The 15,221-nt window shown below is 34.1% G+C and overlaps 3 protein-coding genes across 3 annotated transcripts; 1 reads left to right on the top strand and 2 right to left on the bottom strand.

The window, feature by feature from the left end:
* Positions 1-507: 507 nt before the first annotated feature.
* On the bottom strand, positions 508-2,453 carry LOC120206334 (UDP-glycosyltransferase 86A2-like). The gene is made up of 2 exons (XM_039206019.1): positions 1,919-2,453; positions 508-1,424 (listed from the first exon to the last, which is right to left on the bottom strand). Exons 1-2 carry the CDS (start codon positions 2,439-2,441, stop codon positions 508-510), a joined length of 1,440 nt encoding a protein of 479 aa, XP_039061950.1. The 5' UTR covers positions 2,442-2,453.
* A 2,779-nt stretch (positions 2,454-5,232) lies between these two features.
* Positions 5,233-8,304, bottom strand: LOC120206333 (ABC transporter F family member 1-like). Its single transcript, XM_039206018.1, has 6 exons — positions 8,210-8,304; positions 7,840-8,071; positions 7,456-7,529; positions 7,168-7,378; positions 6,839-7,073; positions 5,233-6,590 (listed from the first exon to the last, which is right to left on the bottom strand). Exons 2-6 carry the CDS (start codon positions 8,062-8,064, stop codon positions 5,533-5,535), a joined length of 1,803 nt encoding a protein of 600 aa, XP_039061949.1. The 5' UTR covers positions 8,065-8,071; positions 8,210-8,304; the 3' UTR covers positions 5,233-5,532.
* A 984-nt stretch (positions 8,305-9,288) lies between these two features.
* LOC120206331 (50S ribosomal protein L18-like) lies at positions 9,289-11,531 on the top strand. Its single transcript, XM_039206017.1, has 2 exons — positions 9,289-9,378; positions 10,814-11,531. Exon 2 carries the CDS (start codon positions 10,835-10,837, stop codon positions 11,216-11,218), a length of 384 nt encoding a protein of 127 aa, XP_039061948.1. The 5' UTR covers positions 9,289-9,378; positions 10,814-10,834; the 3' UTR covers positions 11,219-11,531.
* The last annotated feature ends 3,690 nt before the right edge of the window (positions 11,532-15,221 follow it).

Raw genomic sequence — 15,221 nt, 5'->3', positions numbered from 1 at the left:
TATTCGATACAAAATAAAGATTAAAGACAATTTTAATTTGATATAGTAAGTATATTTAGTGCTTACCAGGAAACATTCTATGTTCATTATAATCGTCAATTTACAAAGAACGTGACATTTTGAGCACAATCGACTTCATCTCTGGGAATACAATGATAGACTTCCAAAGCTTCAACATCCCCCCAAGGCAACCACTGCCTAGCCAATCCAACACCGTCACATCTCAAGGGTTTTTTAGGATCTTTGAAGAAGACATTAAATAGTGATGATGATGATCAAAAGAACGTCGAGAGGTGATGATTTCAATGATCTTAGTGATAACTATCAATTTGAAAGAAAACATGTTTCTAAGGTTATAAATTTTTAAGATTTTTATAGATTTTGACGTGTCACATCAATTTTTTTAATGACATCTAACGACAATAACAATACTGATGAAAGTACTGTTAAGATTGAATAGTTATATTATAAATTTTAAAAATTTGGAGATGATAGTTGTTACAAATACTATTGGGAGATGAGTTTGATTTGATACTTAGCCTTGAGATCCTTGATGAATAGATCCATATTTGTCTCTGATGATCCACTAGGTGACAACGCGGTTTCCAATATTTTCCTCATCTCTTTCACCTTGTTCCTATACTCATCCCCTGATTTTCCACTCATCAGACGATTGATATTATCGGAAACGTCCGCCTTCGTGATGGGCTTTTTATTGCTCAAATTAATCCCCATCTTCCAATCATCCACCACCAATTTCCTATTGGTGGATTGATCCGTTAACAAAGGGTAAAACAACAAGGGAACCCCACACCATGTATTCTCCAGTATCGAATTCCACCCACAATGTGTTAAGAACGCTCCGGTTGCAGGGTGGGCCAGCACCGCATTTTGACTGCACCATGGTACGATCATCGCACGGTCACCAACCTCCTCTTTGAATCCGACGGGCAAGAGATCAGCTTCATCAGAGCTCACGATATCAGGTTGAAGCACCCAAAGAAAACTCACATTGCTAAGTGCAATCCCTTGAGCTATCTCTATTAGCTCGGTTTTTGTAACGTGGGCATAGCTACCGAACGAGACGTACAAAACCGAGCCGGGGGGCCTTCTGTCGAGCCATTGGGTGCAATCGGACACGGACCAGAGGGTTGTAGCCACACTGCTCTTGGTGAACCCGGGTGGGAAAATGGGTCCGATTGCATAGAAGGGGATTTGGGCATGTGAAGCTGATATGGTGAGGGGTTCAAGTTCTTGAACAGTGTTGCATAGAACGAAATCTGCATTCTTGGCATCTTGGGATGCGTTGAAAATGAGCTGATGGCAAGCCGATGTCGTATCGGTTTCTTGAAGGTATGACATCATATCCTTCGGTTCAATCGCTTCGACTCCTGGTATGTAATTTATGGTGTCTCCACGACGATCTGAAAAAACATATTCTAAAAAAGAATTATATTATTTCTTAACATTGTTAAAAATTAGAGTTGTATTCCGTTAAAAATATTTGGCACACATTATTCTCGTACTTCATAATTACCGAAAGATCCTAAAACACTTATTGATATGGTTTATGATAGATTCATGTGACTTATTAAAATCAAATCTACCGTTATCCGATCATATCCATTTAATCTAATGGTCGGCATATAATTATTTGTGACTCTACGACCGACACGTACTAAAAACTTACTATAAAATTTTTCGAGCATGTTTGAGATATATAATGAGATCTCAATGAAACCACCTCGATCTTATTCTCTTGTAATCTACCTCCTCATTATCAATACCAACCAAAAACCAATTATTCACTGGTTATAGATCTCTACTCAAATTACAAAGAATAAATCACCTATCATCGTACTAACAAGAGTAAAATACCAGGATGAAAATAATAATTTCACTTAAAACATAAACTTACTTTGTTGGCCAAAGTGACCATTTTTCTTAAGAAGATCCAAGTGATAGTACAACGTGAACACCAAAGCTGGCTCCGTCCAGTACGAGACATGAAGCAACCCAAACTTCTTAGCGATCTTCGAAGGCCAAACGAAGAAAGTATCTGCAATCAAGCAATGAACCTTCTCCCCTGACCCTATTATCCAACCGATCACCTCATCGACATGGGCCGAGAAAACATGCAACAACGAAGCCATGAACTGGTCGTGGTTCAACGACCGGTCGAACTCGAGGGGGAGACCGTCAGACACGGTGGTGTACCTTATGTCGAGGCCCGATTCTCGGACGCTAGAGAAGATATCCGAGGACCCTATCTCAGGGTGAGCTTTGGCGGTCTGGTGGTGTACGGAATGCGTGTTGACGAAGGTGATGGTGAAACCTTTGGATGCGAGCTTGATGGCTAAGTTAACAGATGGAATTAGGTGGCCTTGAAGAGGGTAAGCTACGAAGATTGCATGGAGCTTTTGGATTGAATTATCTGCCATTGTTGAGAGATTTAAATTGTATAGAGTACTGAGCGTGTTCATGACGTCACAGACTGAGTTCGCGGTTGTTTTTGTTATTGTTTACTTACTTTTGGTTTGTTTGCCATTGTCATCTTAGTTGTTTTTTCGGCATCTGATTACCTGTTTGCTTCTCATGTCCTTGATTTGTTGGAATTATATATATCCAACAACTCTGATTCATCTTTATGATGTCAGTCATTTTCTTCTGTCAAATCTCTCTCTCTCTCTATATTATATATTAGTAAAAAGGAAAAAATAAATCAAACAATATGATAATGCAGAAACAGTTTGGATTTACTTCTTACGACAGGATTATTACTTTTATTAACATCGACATCGTTACACTACCGCTTCACCGTTTTTAATTGAATTTTGTGTATTTTAATGACAATTTGAAAACCTTATGCCACATCAACCGTCTTAAACTATCGGTGAAAGCAGCCCAAAATAACTCAATTTTAGTGAAATAAATTTAATTTAGAATTTTAGAAGTTTTAGATATGCAGTCGCCTTTTGGATGTAGATTTAGCATTTTCTTTAGTCCAGTTCGAAACTGGTGGGGAGAGCTCAAGGAATTTATGCTTTGACTTCCCAACATGATGTTGGATTGCTTATGGTTATGAATTTCGCTTTCTCCCACGGAACTTACAATGGAATACACTTACTTAGGTGGCGTTTGGTTCGCATGAATCCCTTGGAATTAAGAAAATTGAAATCCAATTCCACCATTTTTCTATGTTTGGTTCAAGTTTTCCAATGGAATTAGAATCCCTCGTGACTTCAACTTTCCATCAAATAAGAGAAAGTGAATTACATTCATTCTATTCTATGATGGAATCCAATTCCCTTGTTGGAGGGAATTGAAATTTGATCATACTACCCTCATCAATCTTTTGGTAACTTATTCATATATTGAATAATTGTTTTTTTATTTCGGGTCGGGTCGAGTTTCTAATTCATATATTCGGGTCAGGTCGGGTGAAACTTTATTTTGGTCGTGTCGGGTCGGTTTTTTTAAGTGTAATATTCGGGCCGGGTTCGGGTTTAGGGTGAAAAATACCCAACCCGAAAATATATATATAATTTTACCTTATATATTTAGAAATAATTACAATAATACCCTTCCATATATAATTTTTTTCAATTAAGTCACTGTTTTTATTGAATAAAAATAATTTTATTATTATTTCGGGTTGGGTCGGATTTCTAATTCATATATTCGGGTCGGGTTGATTTTTTTTAGGTGTAATATTCGGATCGGGTCGGGTTCGGATTTAGGGTAAAAAATACCCGACCCGATCCAAAAAATATATAATTTTACCTTATATATTTATGAAAAATTACAATAATACCCCTATATATATATATATATATAATTAAGTCACTGTTTTTATTGAATAAAAATAATTTCTTTATTATTTCGGGTCGGGTCGGGTTTCTAATTCATATATTCGGGTCGGGTCTGGTGAAACTTTATTTTGGTCGGGTCGGATCGGGTGGACCAAAAACCCGACCCAACCCAACCTGACCCATGACCATCCCTAATTGGGATGATTTTAACTTATGATGTTTATTAGCATGATTTTTATAATTTATTGAAATGAATAATCAATCAATAAAATTAAAATTTAATTTTTTAAAATTTTTATAATATATTGCTACATGTAACTTATAAAACAAACTAAAATTAAGCAAAAAAAAAACAAGAAATGCAATATTGTCATTTTACATTACTGAAATCAAATTCATCTGACATGTCTGCGAACCAAACAGAATATGGAATTGGATTCCAATTTAATTTCCTGCCAACCAAACAGAATATGGAATTGGTTTCCAATTCCTGACAGATTTCAATTCCTTCACAGATTCCAATTCCTCAGAAACATTCCAGCGATCCTTGGAAGTTGGAAGTTGGAAGGAATTACCTTAAAAGGCCAGTCCTTTGAAGTCAAAAATGGTGTTTTCAGGTTTCATGGGATTTGGTTCTTGGCTGCGTCCTCTATTACCAGTTTCACCATGTTTTTAAGGAAGATTGGGCTTGAATTTACGTTCTTTTTAAGTGTAAGTCAAAGTAGCTGGTCAGAGGGTGCCAATATCAGATTTATGTGATTGCGATAGTAATTGGTAATGGTTTAATAACCGATGTGTTACAAAAACAATAAAGTCAGTGACCATTTTGTTACTTTTGAAATTTTAATATTAAAAACAAAAACTTACTAGTGAATGTGTATGTAGCTTACCCTGCATATAGTTGTTGCAATCAATTCCAATCAAGAACCTTTTTTTTTACTTGTGTGGCCACTTTGCACTCTTGGCGGGATGTGCACTTCCAATCTGGATGTCCTAGTCTGGGTTCAATGACCAACCTCCCTTTTGTTTGAATTTTAAGCATTGGCATTGGAGATGCGATGGTAAGTTTTCTTATTTTTGCCTTTGGGGCCTTCAAGTTTCTTGCATATGTTCTTCTCTACCACGTCTTCTATTTCCCTCTTCCAAAAATTTTGCTAGCAGGCTCTTTCATTTCCAAGGTCCTTAATTTAAAGCTTCCAAGGTACATTCCACAATTTTTCAAATTAGTTTTACTCTGACAAAATATTTTTGGACCATTTTAAATATAAAAATAACTAACACCAAAACAGTATTGCTTAGTTTAATCACGTGATATTTATTAAAATATTAAACTAATGGTCAATACCATATTTACAATTTTAAAAGTATTTTGCAAAAACATTTTCGCACCAGAAAAAAACAATACCAAACAACCTAAAAATGACACGAAAACTCGAAATACAGCGTAGGATTGAATATAATATGTATGATCGCATCAACTCACCAGCACAAAACGTGTATAAAACTTTTAAAGCTATTACAAGTATCACTGAATAACCCTCTGTGAATCAAACCCATGGTTAACAAATGCTACTCTGCTATTCCCATCAAACAAAGGCCACGAAAACTGATGGCTTCCAACAATAACATAGCCCCTCTGCTCCACAAATACTAAAGCTTAATCCACCACACGAGAGGTGACAACCATAAGTTGAAAGTTATGCTTAATTACTGCATTGTTTCAGTCGGATAAACCAGCTTTACTCTTCAGATGCTGCTTGAAGTCCATAATATCACCTCCCCACCGTGTTACAGCTTGGTTTTCACACACCCAAATCTCCTCAGCCACCTGGTTTATCAGCCGGAAATCGTGACTCACAAGTACCATCCCACCATCCCACTCGTTCAATGCTTCCGCCAGTGAATCAATTGTCTCAATATCCAAATGGTTAGTGGGCTCATCCAGCAGCAGTAAGTGGGGTTGTCGAAATGCTAACCATGCAAAGATTACCCGACTCCTCTGTCCATCAGATAGGTTCTTCATCGGCATCACTTGTGCTTTCCCTGACAATCCAAACTTCCCAATTGCAGCTCTCATTTTCTCCTCCTCATTTCCGGGATACTCTTTTATCATATATTGGAGCGCAGACATTTCCATGTCAAGTTTATCTGCCAAGTGCTGATGGAATTGTGCAATTCGGAGATGATTATGCCGTCGGATCATACCATCAGTAGGAGTCAATTCGCCAGTCATTAGTTTCAGCAGTGTACTCTTCCCTGCACCATTAGGTCCTACTAGTGCTATCCTTGAGTCCAAGTCAACTCCAAAGTCCAAGTTCTTGTAGATGAGATTATCAGGTGTATATCCAAAAGCAACCTCCACAAACTGCAGTACTGGTGGAGGAAGCTTTCCAACATCAACAAACCGAAAGACCAAAACCTTATCCCTGACTACCTTATCTGTGAGTCCACCTCGCTCCATCTTTGCCAATGTCTTCTCCTTACTCTGTGCCTGTCGAGCTAGTTTTGCTGACCCATGACCGAAGCGAGCAATGTACTCTTTCATTGAAGCAATCTGTTCCTGCTCCCACTTGTACTGTTTCATCTGGTTCTCTTCCAACTCAGAACGAGTTTGAACATACTGATCATAATTCCCAGTGTAAAGCTTAAGGCCTTTGTTCTGCATATGGAAAATATTTGTACAGACTCCGTTCAGGAAATCCTGGGAATGCGATACCACAACAAGGATAGGATCAAACTTCTTCAAATTTTCTTCCAACCAGACGCAAGCCTCTAAATCTGTTTCAGTCCAATGCAATCGTACAAATCAGAGTTGAGAAGCTTAGTGAAAAAGAGCTATATTATGTCAAAAACATCAACAAGTGAAAGTTAAAACACAGAACTAAACAAAATAACCAATGAAGACCTACATAAATGATTCATGGGCTACGAAGAAAAAGAATGGTGGGGGTTCATGAATAGAGTCCATGAAGTAACCATATAAATAAAGGATGACCTGAAAAAATAAAACCCCATGAAATACATACCTAGATGGTTGGTGGGTTCATCAAGCAAAAGAATGGTCGGATTGATGAATAAGGCCCGTGCTAATGCAATCCTCATTCTCCAGCCACCAGAAAAATCTCGTGTTTTCTTTGTCTGCATCATCTTGTTGAAACCAAGACCATATAAGATTTCAGCAGCACGTTTCTCAGCTGTAGATGCATCCAAGGCATCCAATCGCTCATAAATACGTTCAAGTTGCTCTCCACCACCATCATCCTAAAACAAATTCAATGTTAAATCAAAAAATGTTACTACAATGCATTTTTTTATGAATCAATCATAATCACAGCACATGGTAATATGAATAAACCTGTGCTGCCAACAGTTCTGCTTCCTTCTCCAATTTCAACCTCTCTTCATCACAACTTATGACAGCCTCCAAAGAAGACATGTCCGAAGCTTCAATCTCCCTCGTCAAATGATAGATATCCATGTGGTCCGGAATTGGAAGTTCACGCAATCCTATTGCAGTCAGCAGCGTGGATTTCCCACATCCGTTCAATCCAAGCAAACCATAGCGCCTGAAAAAATGATATGAAATAAAAAGTGGTCTCATGAGATAAAAATCCCAAACAAGAATATACTAAAGTTATCGTACCTTCCATAGTTAAGCTCCAATGTTGAATCAACAATAAGATCATGTCCATGGAAAGTAACTGATAAGGACTCTATCTGCAACAAGAAAATCAGTTCGCAGTCAAATATAAACTACGACACAGCTATTCATCCTTGACACTGACACAACACGGAGTTCATCAAAGATAACAAAAATGTTCAATTAATTTGCCTATATTCATAAATGGAAAATCCCAAACTAATTAGTCATTCCAACACAGTAAGCTAAAAAAGACGAGCTTCACATTTTTCATGTCCTCAAACAATTCAGCATAAAAAGAATCAAATACTAGCATTTATTCCAATAATCAACAAAAGGTTAGAACTGAAATCAAATTAAATCTCATAAAAGAATCTTTCAACTTACACGAATATCTCTCGATAGCGGATGAGAGCAGAGAACACCGGTACAGGTCCGATCAGATATCTGGAGCTCACTAACTTTATCAGAAACCTTATCGACGCCTTTCTCCGAGGTCGCGGTTGCCGCAGCCTTGGAAAATGCAGCGGCTGCAGCCGCCTTCCCTCCTCTCTTCGAAGAAGCAGCAGCTTTCTTTTGAGCTACCTTCTTCTTGCTGGCGTCTGAGACCATCTTCAATCTAACCACCACAACAGATCAAGAACCATTTAATTAATGAAATGAGAATAAGTTAAATCTGAAAAACCAAAAAAATAATATCTGAGTCTCTTGAGGGAAGATCGGAGAAGGTGAAAATAGATCTAGAGTTTGAACTTACGTATTTTTAGTGCTGTAGTGCGCTGCTGAACAGAAACAATAGGAACGTAAAACCTCCGGAAAATAGGGTTTCAAAGATGGAGAAGCTTTGGAAGAGGGAATGAGCAGGATCACCTGTACGGTGATATCGCCACCGGTTTGGTTTTTTTAACGGACCTGAATTTGCCTCTCATACCTTCCATCCAAACGTCGCCGTTTTGAGTTAGCAATTCCAGCACGTTTTTAGGTCTCCTTCTTTCGTCTTGTTCCGAATTTAGCCCTCCTACTATTGAAATTGATATTTAATCTTCTATTTTAAGTTGACATAATCTGTATAATATTATTAATAAATTTATAATAATAATATCCATAATTTTTAGTATTTGACTGATATATAAATTTATTATTCATTGAGAATCTATAAATTCTATATATGACCTTAATTGATTATGAAATGGTTCTTTTTGTGTCAATCACTTTAATTGTATTAGATAATACTATTATTAATCTTGAGATTCTGATAATATTATAGAAGTCATGTGAATAAATTATGTTAAATTAAGATCGAGAGATTAAAGAGATTTATTAATTGGTTGAGTGGTAAAAATGTTTATATTATTTACAAGGGTAAAATTTAAAAAAATTGTTTTGAGATATTAAATTTAGAAACTATACGAAGAATTTTTAAGTGGAAAATTGAGTTTTAATTTTTTTATTGTTAAATATTTTTTAAAAGTAGAGTCAATTCTTTTTTATGGGTGTCAAAATATTTTTAAAAATAGTGTAATTTTTTCTTTTCTTTTATATTATATTATATATATATATAATTTATATCAGAGAAATTTCTTTTAGAAACTTAATGGACATCCTTCAATGTATATTGAATCCGTCATTGTTGTCCTATTTTATATGAATTAAAATCTCAACAATTACCTAGCAATTACTTTGAAAATGTAATATCTCCCTAATTAATTAAAAATTGAAGGATTAAATTTTAGGTTTCAGCATAATAGGGGACTACACTCAAAATTAACTTTTTATTGGGCTTCGGAGTGGACATGTCGGCCCGACCCTTTTATCTCTCTGGCTGTGTTCTTCTCATTTGTCTGTAATTTTTCCTGTTCGGTAATTGCTATTATCAGTTTTTCTTCCCTTTGGATTCTTCTCTTGGTTTGGTTTTTCATTTTTTCGGTAAGTTTAATTTCATTTTTCATATTTTTTGTTTGTTTGTATTAGGTTTGAAGTTAAATATATTTTGAGGTGATCTTCATTTCTCTGCTGGTTGAATTTGCTCATATTCGTCGGGACATAAACTGTTTGATCATTTGCTTCAATGAAAATTGAACCTTGTTTTTATTTTATAAACTTCTTATTCTGTGTAATTTTATATACTTGGTAAACCCAAGTTTTTTGTTTTAATCTCAGTTTTCTGAATTTTTGAATCTTTGGACATTCAAAGAGGTGTGTTCTTTTATCTGGTAAAATAATGAACTTGTGGGTCATTGGGTTTCTTCTTAAGTAACGCCATGTTTTTTTAAGGAAGATAATTTACATGAGGGAACTTAACCGGAAATCTAATGAAATATGGTAATGAAGAAATGAAAGATTAAGTTTAGATGGAAAATCGATGTTCTCTTTTTGTGTTGTTTATATTTCTGTCTTCTGCTATACAATTCGGAGTAGTTCTAAGTTAGAAGACTTAAAACCATTGAGCACCTGGAGCTTAATTCATACTTCATGCAATTGCTTGTTTCGTCTCACATTCTCCCTTCTTCTAGCAAACAAACTATTCAGATCCATCATTGTTTTTAATGTTCATGATATACTTATTAATTCTATAATTTTTAATGAGCATAAAAAATTGCTAGAGTTATTGACATTTCTTTGAGCTTCGATTAGTTAAGTGAGTTTTGTATTCGAGAATTGCACAAGGATTAAGGCACCTAGTAGTTTCTGGTGTCTGAGGAAGAATTGCAAGCCACTGATGGCATCTGGATTAGATGTATCAGTGATACAATAAGCCTTTGAGGCAAGCTCGTTGATCTTAGCCAAGAGAACAATAATTCAGGTCCAAACATGTAAATACTTCCCAAGTTGTTCACAAGATGTTCTTTCTCATGATTCCTAGATTCAGACAGTTCCTAAAGTATTCTTTAAAATTGGCTATAGTTTTCAAGTAGGCTTATAATGCAGATGCATCATCGTTGATTAAAAGTTGAAACTTAACTAATTGCTATTACTTTGCAATAATGATTTTTTAATCGTTTCGAGTTGAAATCTTCATAAAAAGAACAATGATTCCGATGTTGGACTTGGTTGGTATGTCATAAAGGGAAAATAAAAAAAAGGGAACTTGAAATGTGATATTATCCGATGTTTTGAGGTAGTGAAAACAAATAGACATGGAAATAAGTTTGTTAAGAATTTGTCAAATTTGTGGAATGACTTTAATAAAATGGTGAATGTGTTCTTGCCACCATAGTGGTACAAATATCAGTATTATGGTAGTCTCGTGTGCTATTCTTTGGTTTGGCCTGCAATAGAGAAAAATGAAGTATTATGTGATTGTTACCTTCTAGTATAATGTATAAACTGCAAACTTGATATTGTTTCATTATGTAAACAGAGTGCTAAGGAGCTCAAAAGGATGACAGTGCTGAAGAGGTATGTGCTGAGGTTGTTCTTCTCACTGAAGTACATCACAGCAAATGTTGTAGACAGAAATAACGGACGGATAGTTGCAACTGCATCAACAGTTGAACATTCCATCAAGAACTCATTGGAGTGTGGCCGGTCTTGCAATGCCAAGGCAGCAACCATTGTTGGTGAGGTATTGGCTATGCGACTCAAGGTGGAGGGTCTTGAGCAAGGACAGGGAAGAGGGATTCATGTTGATGTAAACAAGGAGATCGAGAAGAAAGGCTTTAAGAACCGAACCAAGGTCTGGGCTGTTGTCAATGCCCTTAAGAACCATGGAGTTAAAGTCATTCTCGAAGATTTTGACGAGAATCCATCCCGGCCAAGTTTCTGATATAAATGATACCTCGGAAAAGAAACAAACGATAGATACCTCAAGAGTCTTATTATGGATGTAGCTTGTATGCAACTGTTGTTTCGTTAGCAATTCCGAAGCCTGGATGTTACACAACGAAAACCTACATGTTGGATATAAACATGTTGCAAACCATGTTTAGGCTCCGGTTATAATCATGGGTGATGTGCAACTTCCAGGCTTCATGCTCCTTTGATAGGAAGTCCCTGGAAATTCTACCTTTGCAAGATAACTCCAGGATGACAAACTACCTTGCCTTTTCATAGCCTCGACTTCTTAAACATAAAAGTGAATAAGCATGTACGAAAGTAAGATTTTATGTTAGAGATGGTGAACTTATAATATTTTGAGAGATGACTAACTTATAAAGTTTTAGGGGATAAAATATATTATCAATAGAAAATGTAGAGAAAAAATATAAATTACAGGAGAATTTAAAAATTTTAGAAAGGTGAACCGTTTTACTGGCTCCCCTCAGTCAATCCCTGTGAATAAGGTGTGTGCATATATATATATATATATATATAAAACTCTTTTTCCCCGGACAAGTATTTGTAAGAAAAAAATGTTAATTCGAGATAAAATAATAATAATAAATATATATTATTTTTGAATCGAACGATGCACAATAAATAAAGAATTAAAATATAGAAACGGAATTTGTTACTCGCATGTAGACACAGAATCGGATGAGTAGAGTAAGATAAATCGAAAAATGATTTTTGTTGAGGCATGTATGAACATTTTCCTTGAGACATATTTGTCCTCTCCTAGGTGCTTTGAGTAACGTTGGATGTCGATCTCCTAGGATACAACAACAAACGATCACAACAGTAAGCACAACTGTAGTGATCAGTCGAACATAATCTTATCTTTCTTTATCACCGAAAAGAACGAATTTGAAATGAATTTTCTAAATGTTTTCATATTCCAACGTTCTAAACTTGTTGTGTTGTGTCTCAAAATTGTTGCTAGGATTTGTGCCTTAACTAGCCTATTTATAAAAGAAGAAATAAATTGATGGGTTAAAACCTTTTGATGAAATGACCTAACCTTTCGATCAAATGACTTATCATTTCGATGAAAGGGCTTAACCTTTTCACGAAAGGATTTAACTTTTTATAAAGAGAATTTTTGAATAAGCTTGAATGATGCAACCTTAAACCAAAAATTAGGTTTATTAACTAAATGACAGGACTTATTATTAATTAGTTATAAATAATATCGATTCATTTAATTATTTTTCCAACAGTATTAGTTAAAACCATTAAGATGTGTGTTGTTGAAATCATCTTTTAGTTAGTCGTGAGTGTATATTTTAAAGAATAGAGTTGTATCAATCATTTCAAGTTAGGTACGAATGAACATATATAAAATTATATTTTATAAAAAATAAAAATTCTTTTTTTTTAAATATAATTTTTAAAGTTTGCATTTAGATTTATCTAAAAAAGGTTGAGTTTATGTAAAAAAAAATTGAGTTGAGTTAACTACACTTGAGAAAAGAGGTTTAAGAATCTATTATGCGTACGGGATTAATATATTTAAGGACAAAGAATTAATTACGTGTTGTCTTAATTTTTGAAAGTTACAAATCTAATTTTAAGTTTCAACTCATGTGACATTAAATTAAAATATGAATGTAAATTTGGTGACTTATATGTTCAATTTCATGTTGATAAAGAATGACTTAAGAATTGGCCATTTCAATATATATTAGTTTTATCTGCTTCTTCGCATTAATTAATGGGGTTATTGGATAATGCAAATAAAAGAAAATATTATAATATTTTAAATAAAATTTTATTTCTAGTTTAAGTAGATTTTGTGAACAATGGAGATTTTTATAATAACTGATTTTGTCTTGTATATCTATCTATCTGTCCATGCTTTTATCCTCATAAATATTAAACTCTAACTCATTATTTTACACATCAATTATTACTTTTTTATAATTCCTCTTTTATTATTTTTGAAAAGTTCAATTCAAAGTGGGTTTTACTTCCTCACTTTAGGACTTTTAGAAGATTGTGCTAACCTTCGAGGCAACGTCTACTTTTAAGATTATATTAATCCAAATAAAATTACTTTTAAGGTAATAGATTTTATCACGTAATAATAATTTTATTATTTTTCTTCTATTATTATTTTCATCATTATCTGTGATAACCAATACTAACCATGTTTTGTAGCAATATCTTTACTAATATACTCAATTTCAGTGTATTGTATGAGAAATAGAGGAAGAGAGAGATTTAATAGATGATTCTACTTTGGGGTGAATTAGAAGACAAATGTTATATGGTATTCATAGTGCCATGTATGCCTAAAAATAATAAAGCCAATGGATGTTAATGAGTAGGCATGTAAACGAACCGAACGCACACGAACGGAGGTATGTTCATGTTCGTTCATTTAATAAATAAACGAACACGAACATAAACGAACAAATTTTTTTTTTGTTCATGTTCGTTCATTAAGGAATATAGCTTGTTCATGCTTGTTCATTTAAATAATAAACGAACATAAATAAACACGAACGAACATAAATGAACAACACAAACACAAAAAAAAAAAAACTTATTTGAACACAACAAACGAATGTAAAAAAGTAAACAACAAGAATAACAACTTAAAATTCATTAATATAACCTGCAACTTTAGAGTTAATTTGTTCGAATACGACAAAAACATACATAAATCATAAATAAGCTATATGAACATAATAAAGTCTTAAAGTTAATTTGTTCAACAAAACAACATTCTTGAAATCCAAACAACTTTAATAATCTTCGTAACATATTCAACTTGCCCTCTGTTCGAACATAAATGAACGAACATAAACAAACATATAATTGAACGTTCAGGAACGTAAATGAACAAACGAGCCCTTTGTTCATGTTCGTTCATTTAATTAAACGAACGCAAAATCTTATTCATGTTCGTTCATTTAATAAATAAACGAACTTCTCGCCGCACGGTTCATGAACAGTTCGCTGAACGTTCAGTTCATTTATGAGCCTATTAATGAGTGATTTTAGGGACTAGTTAACTAGTTAAAAATAGACCAAACTCTTATATTTGCATTAATTTGAACTTTTGGGAGTAGATCTTGTGTCACATTTCAATTTTACTCTTATAAGATTAATAACTAGTTATTATATTAAAATTAAAGTAAAAATATTTCATAAAGAATATGTGATTCTTTGTATTCTTTTAAAATATCAACATATTTTACAATATTAACAACTTTTTAAAATACTAACCATAACATCCATGGATGTCGATTGTTGAGAGATTACAAAAATATTTTGAAAGAAAACAATTTAATAAATATTGATGTGAAATAAGGATATTTTGTGGGGGGGGGGGAATAGAATCATTCGGCACAAAAGTAATAATGAAATTGTAAAACCTAACTGAAGTCCAACCCTAATAACTTTTAGATTGGGAGATGAGTAGGAGGTTTATGATTGGTGACCCACAATGGATCTAGGAGAGGTCGTCCTATTAAAAATTTTAAATTTTTATATATTTTAGAAAAAAATTTCATATTTCCTATTAAAAATATTTTTTTGTTCCTTCAAAGTTTTATATGTTCATCTCTCCTTCAAATTTTATAAGTTCATCCCCTAACATAAAATCACGCATCCTTCCCTATTAGTGACAAATGTATGCTTTATTTAAAGTAGGTATGTATATATCTTAAAATTTAAAATTTCTTTGATTAGTTACATTTTGATTTTATTAATCTTATAATTTTATTTTTGTTAACCCGTATAAATTTTTTAGATCTATCACCGATTACGAGGTGGACTTAAATCCCCTTAGGTTGACTCCAATACTACTCATAGTATATCTTGTATAGAAGGTTGTTGTCAATGGGCGGCTGCAAAGTTGAAACATAATGTTATCATTTTGGAAGCGATGTAATCTGGAATCTATCAAATTGGAAACTCACCTACGCCATGCATTTGTGGAC

This window comes from Hibiscus syriacus, unplaced genomic scaffold (genome assembly GCF_006381635.1).
Source record: "Hibiscus syriacus cultivar Baekdansim isolate YM2019G1 unplaced genomic scaffold, ASM638163v2 tig00013680_pilon, whole genome shotgun sequence".
Classification (NCBI taxonomy): Eukaryota; Viridiplantae; Streptophyta; class Magnoliopsida; order Malvales; family Malvaceae; genus Hibiscus; species Hibiscus syriacus.
Note: the sequence above shows the minus strand (reverse complement) of the source record. Positions and strands in the feature narration are given on the sequence as shown.

Excerpts from the sequence above, each read along its gene's own strand:
- LOC120206334 (XM_039206019.1), bottom strand. The coding sequence starts at position 2,441 with ATGGCAGATAATTCAATCCAAAAGCTCCATGCAATCTTCGTAGCTTAC. Across the intron at positions 1,425-1,918 it reads TGGTCACTTTGGCCAACAAA|ATCGTCGTGGAGACACCATA; the intron begins GTAAGTTTATGT and ends ATGTTTTTTCAG.
- LOC120206333 (XM_039206018.1), bottom strand. The coding sequence starts at position 8,064 with ATGGTCTCAGACGCCAGCAAGAAGAAGGTAGCTCAAAAGAAAGCTGCT. Across the intron at positions 7,530-7,839 it reads CGCTATCGAGAGATATTCGT|ATAGAGTCCTTATCAGTTAC; the intron begins GTAAGTTGAAAG and ends TTCTTGTTGCAG. Across the intron at positions 7,379-7,455 it reads TTGGAGCTTAACTATGGAAG|GCGCTATGGTTTGCTTGGAT; the intron begins GTACGATAACTT and ends TCATTTTTTCAG.
- LOC120206331 (XM_039206017.1), top strand. The coding sequence starts at position 10,835 with ATGACAGTGCTGAAGAGGTATGTGCTGAGGTTGTTCTTCTCACTGAAG.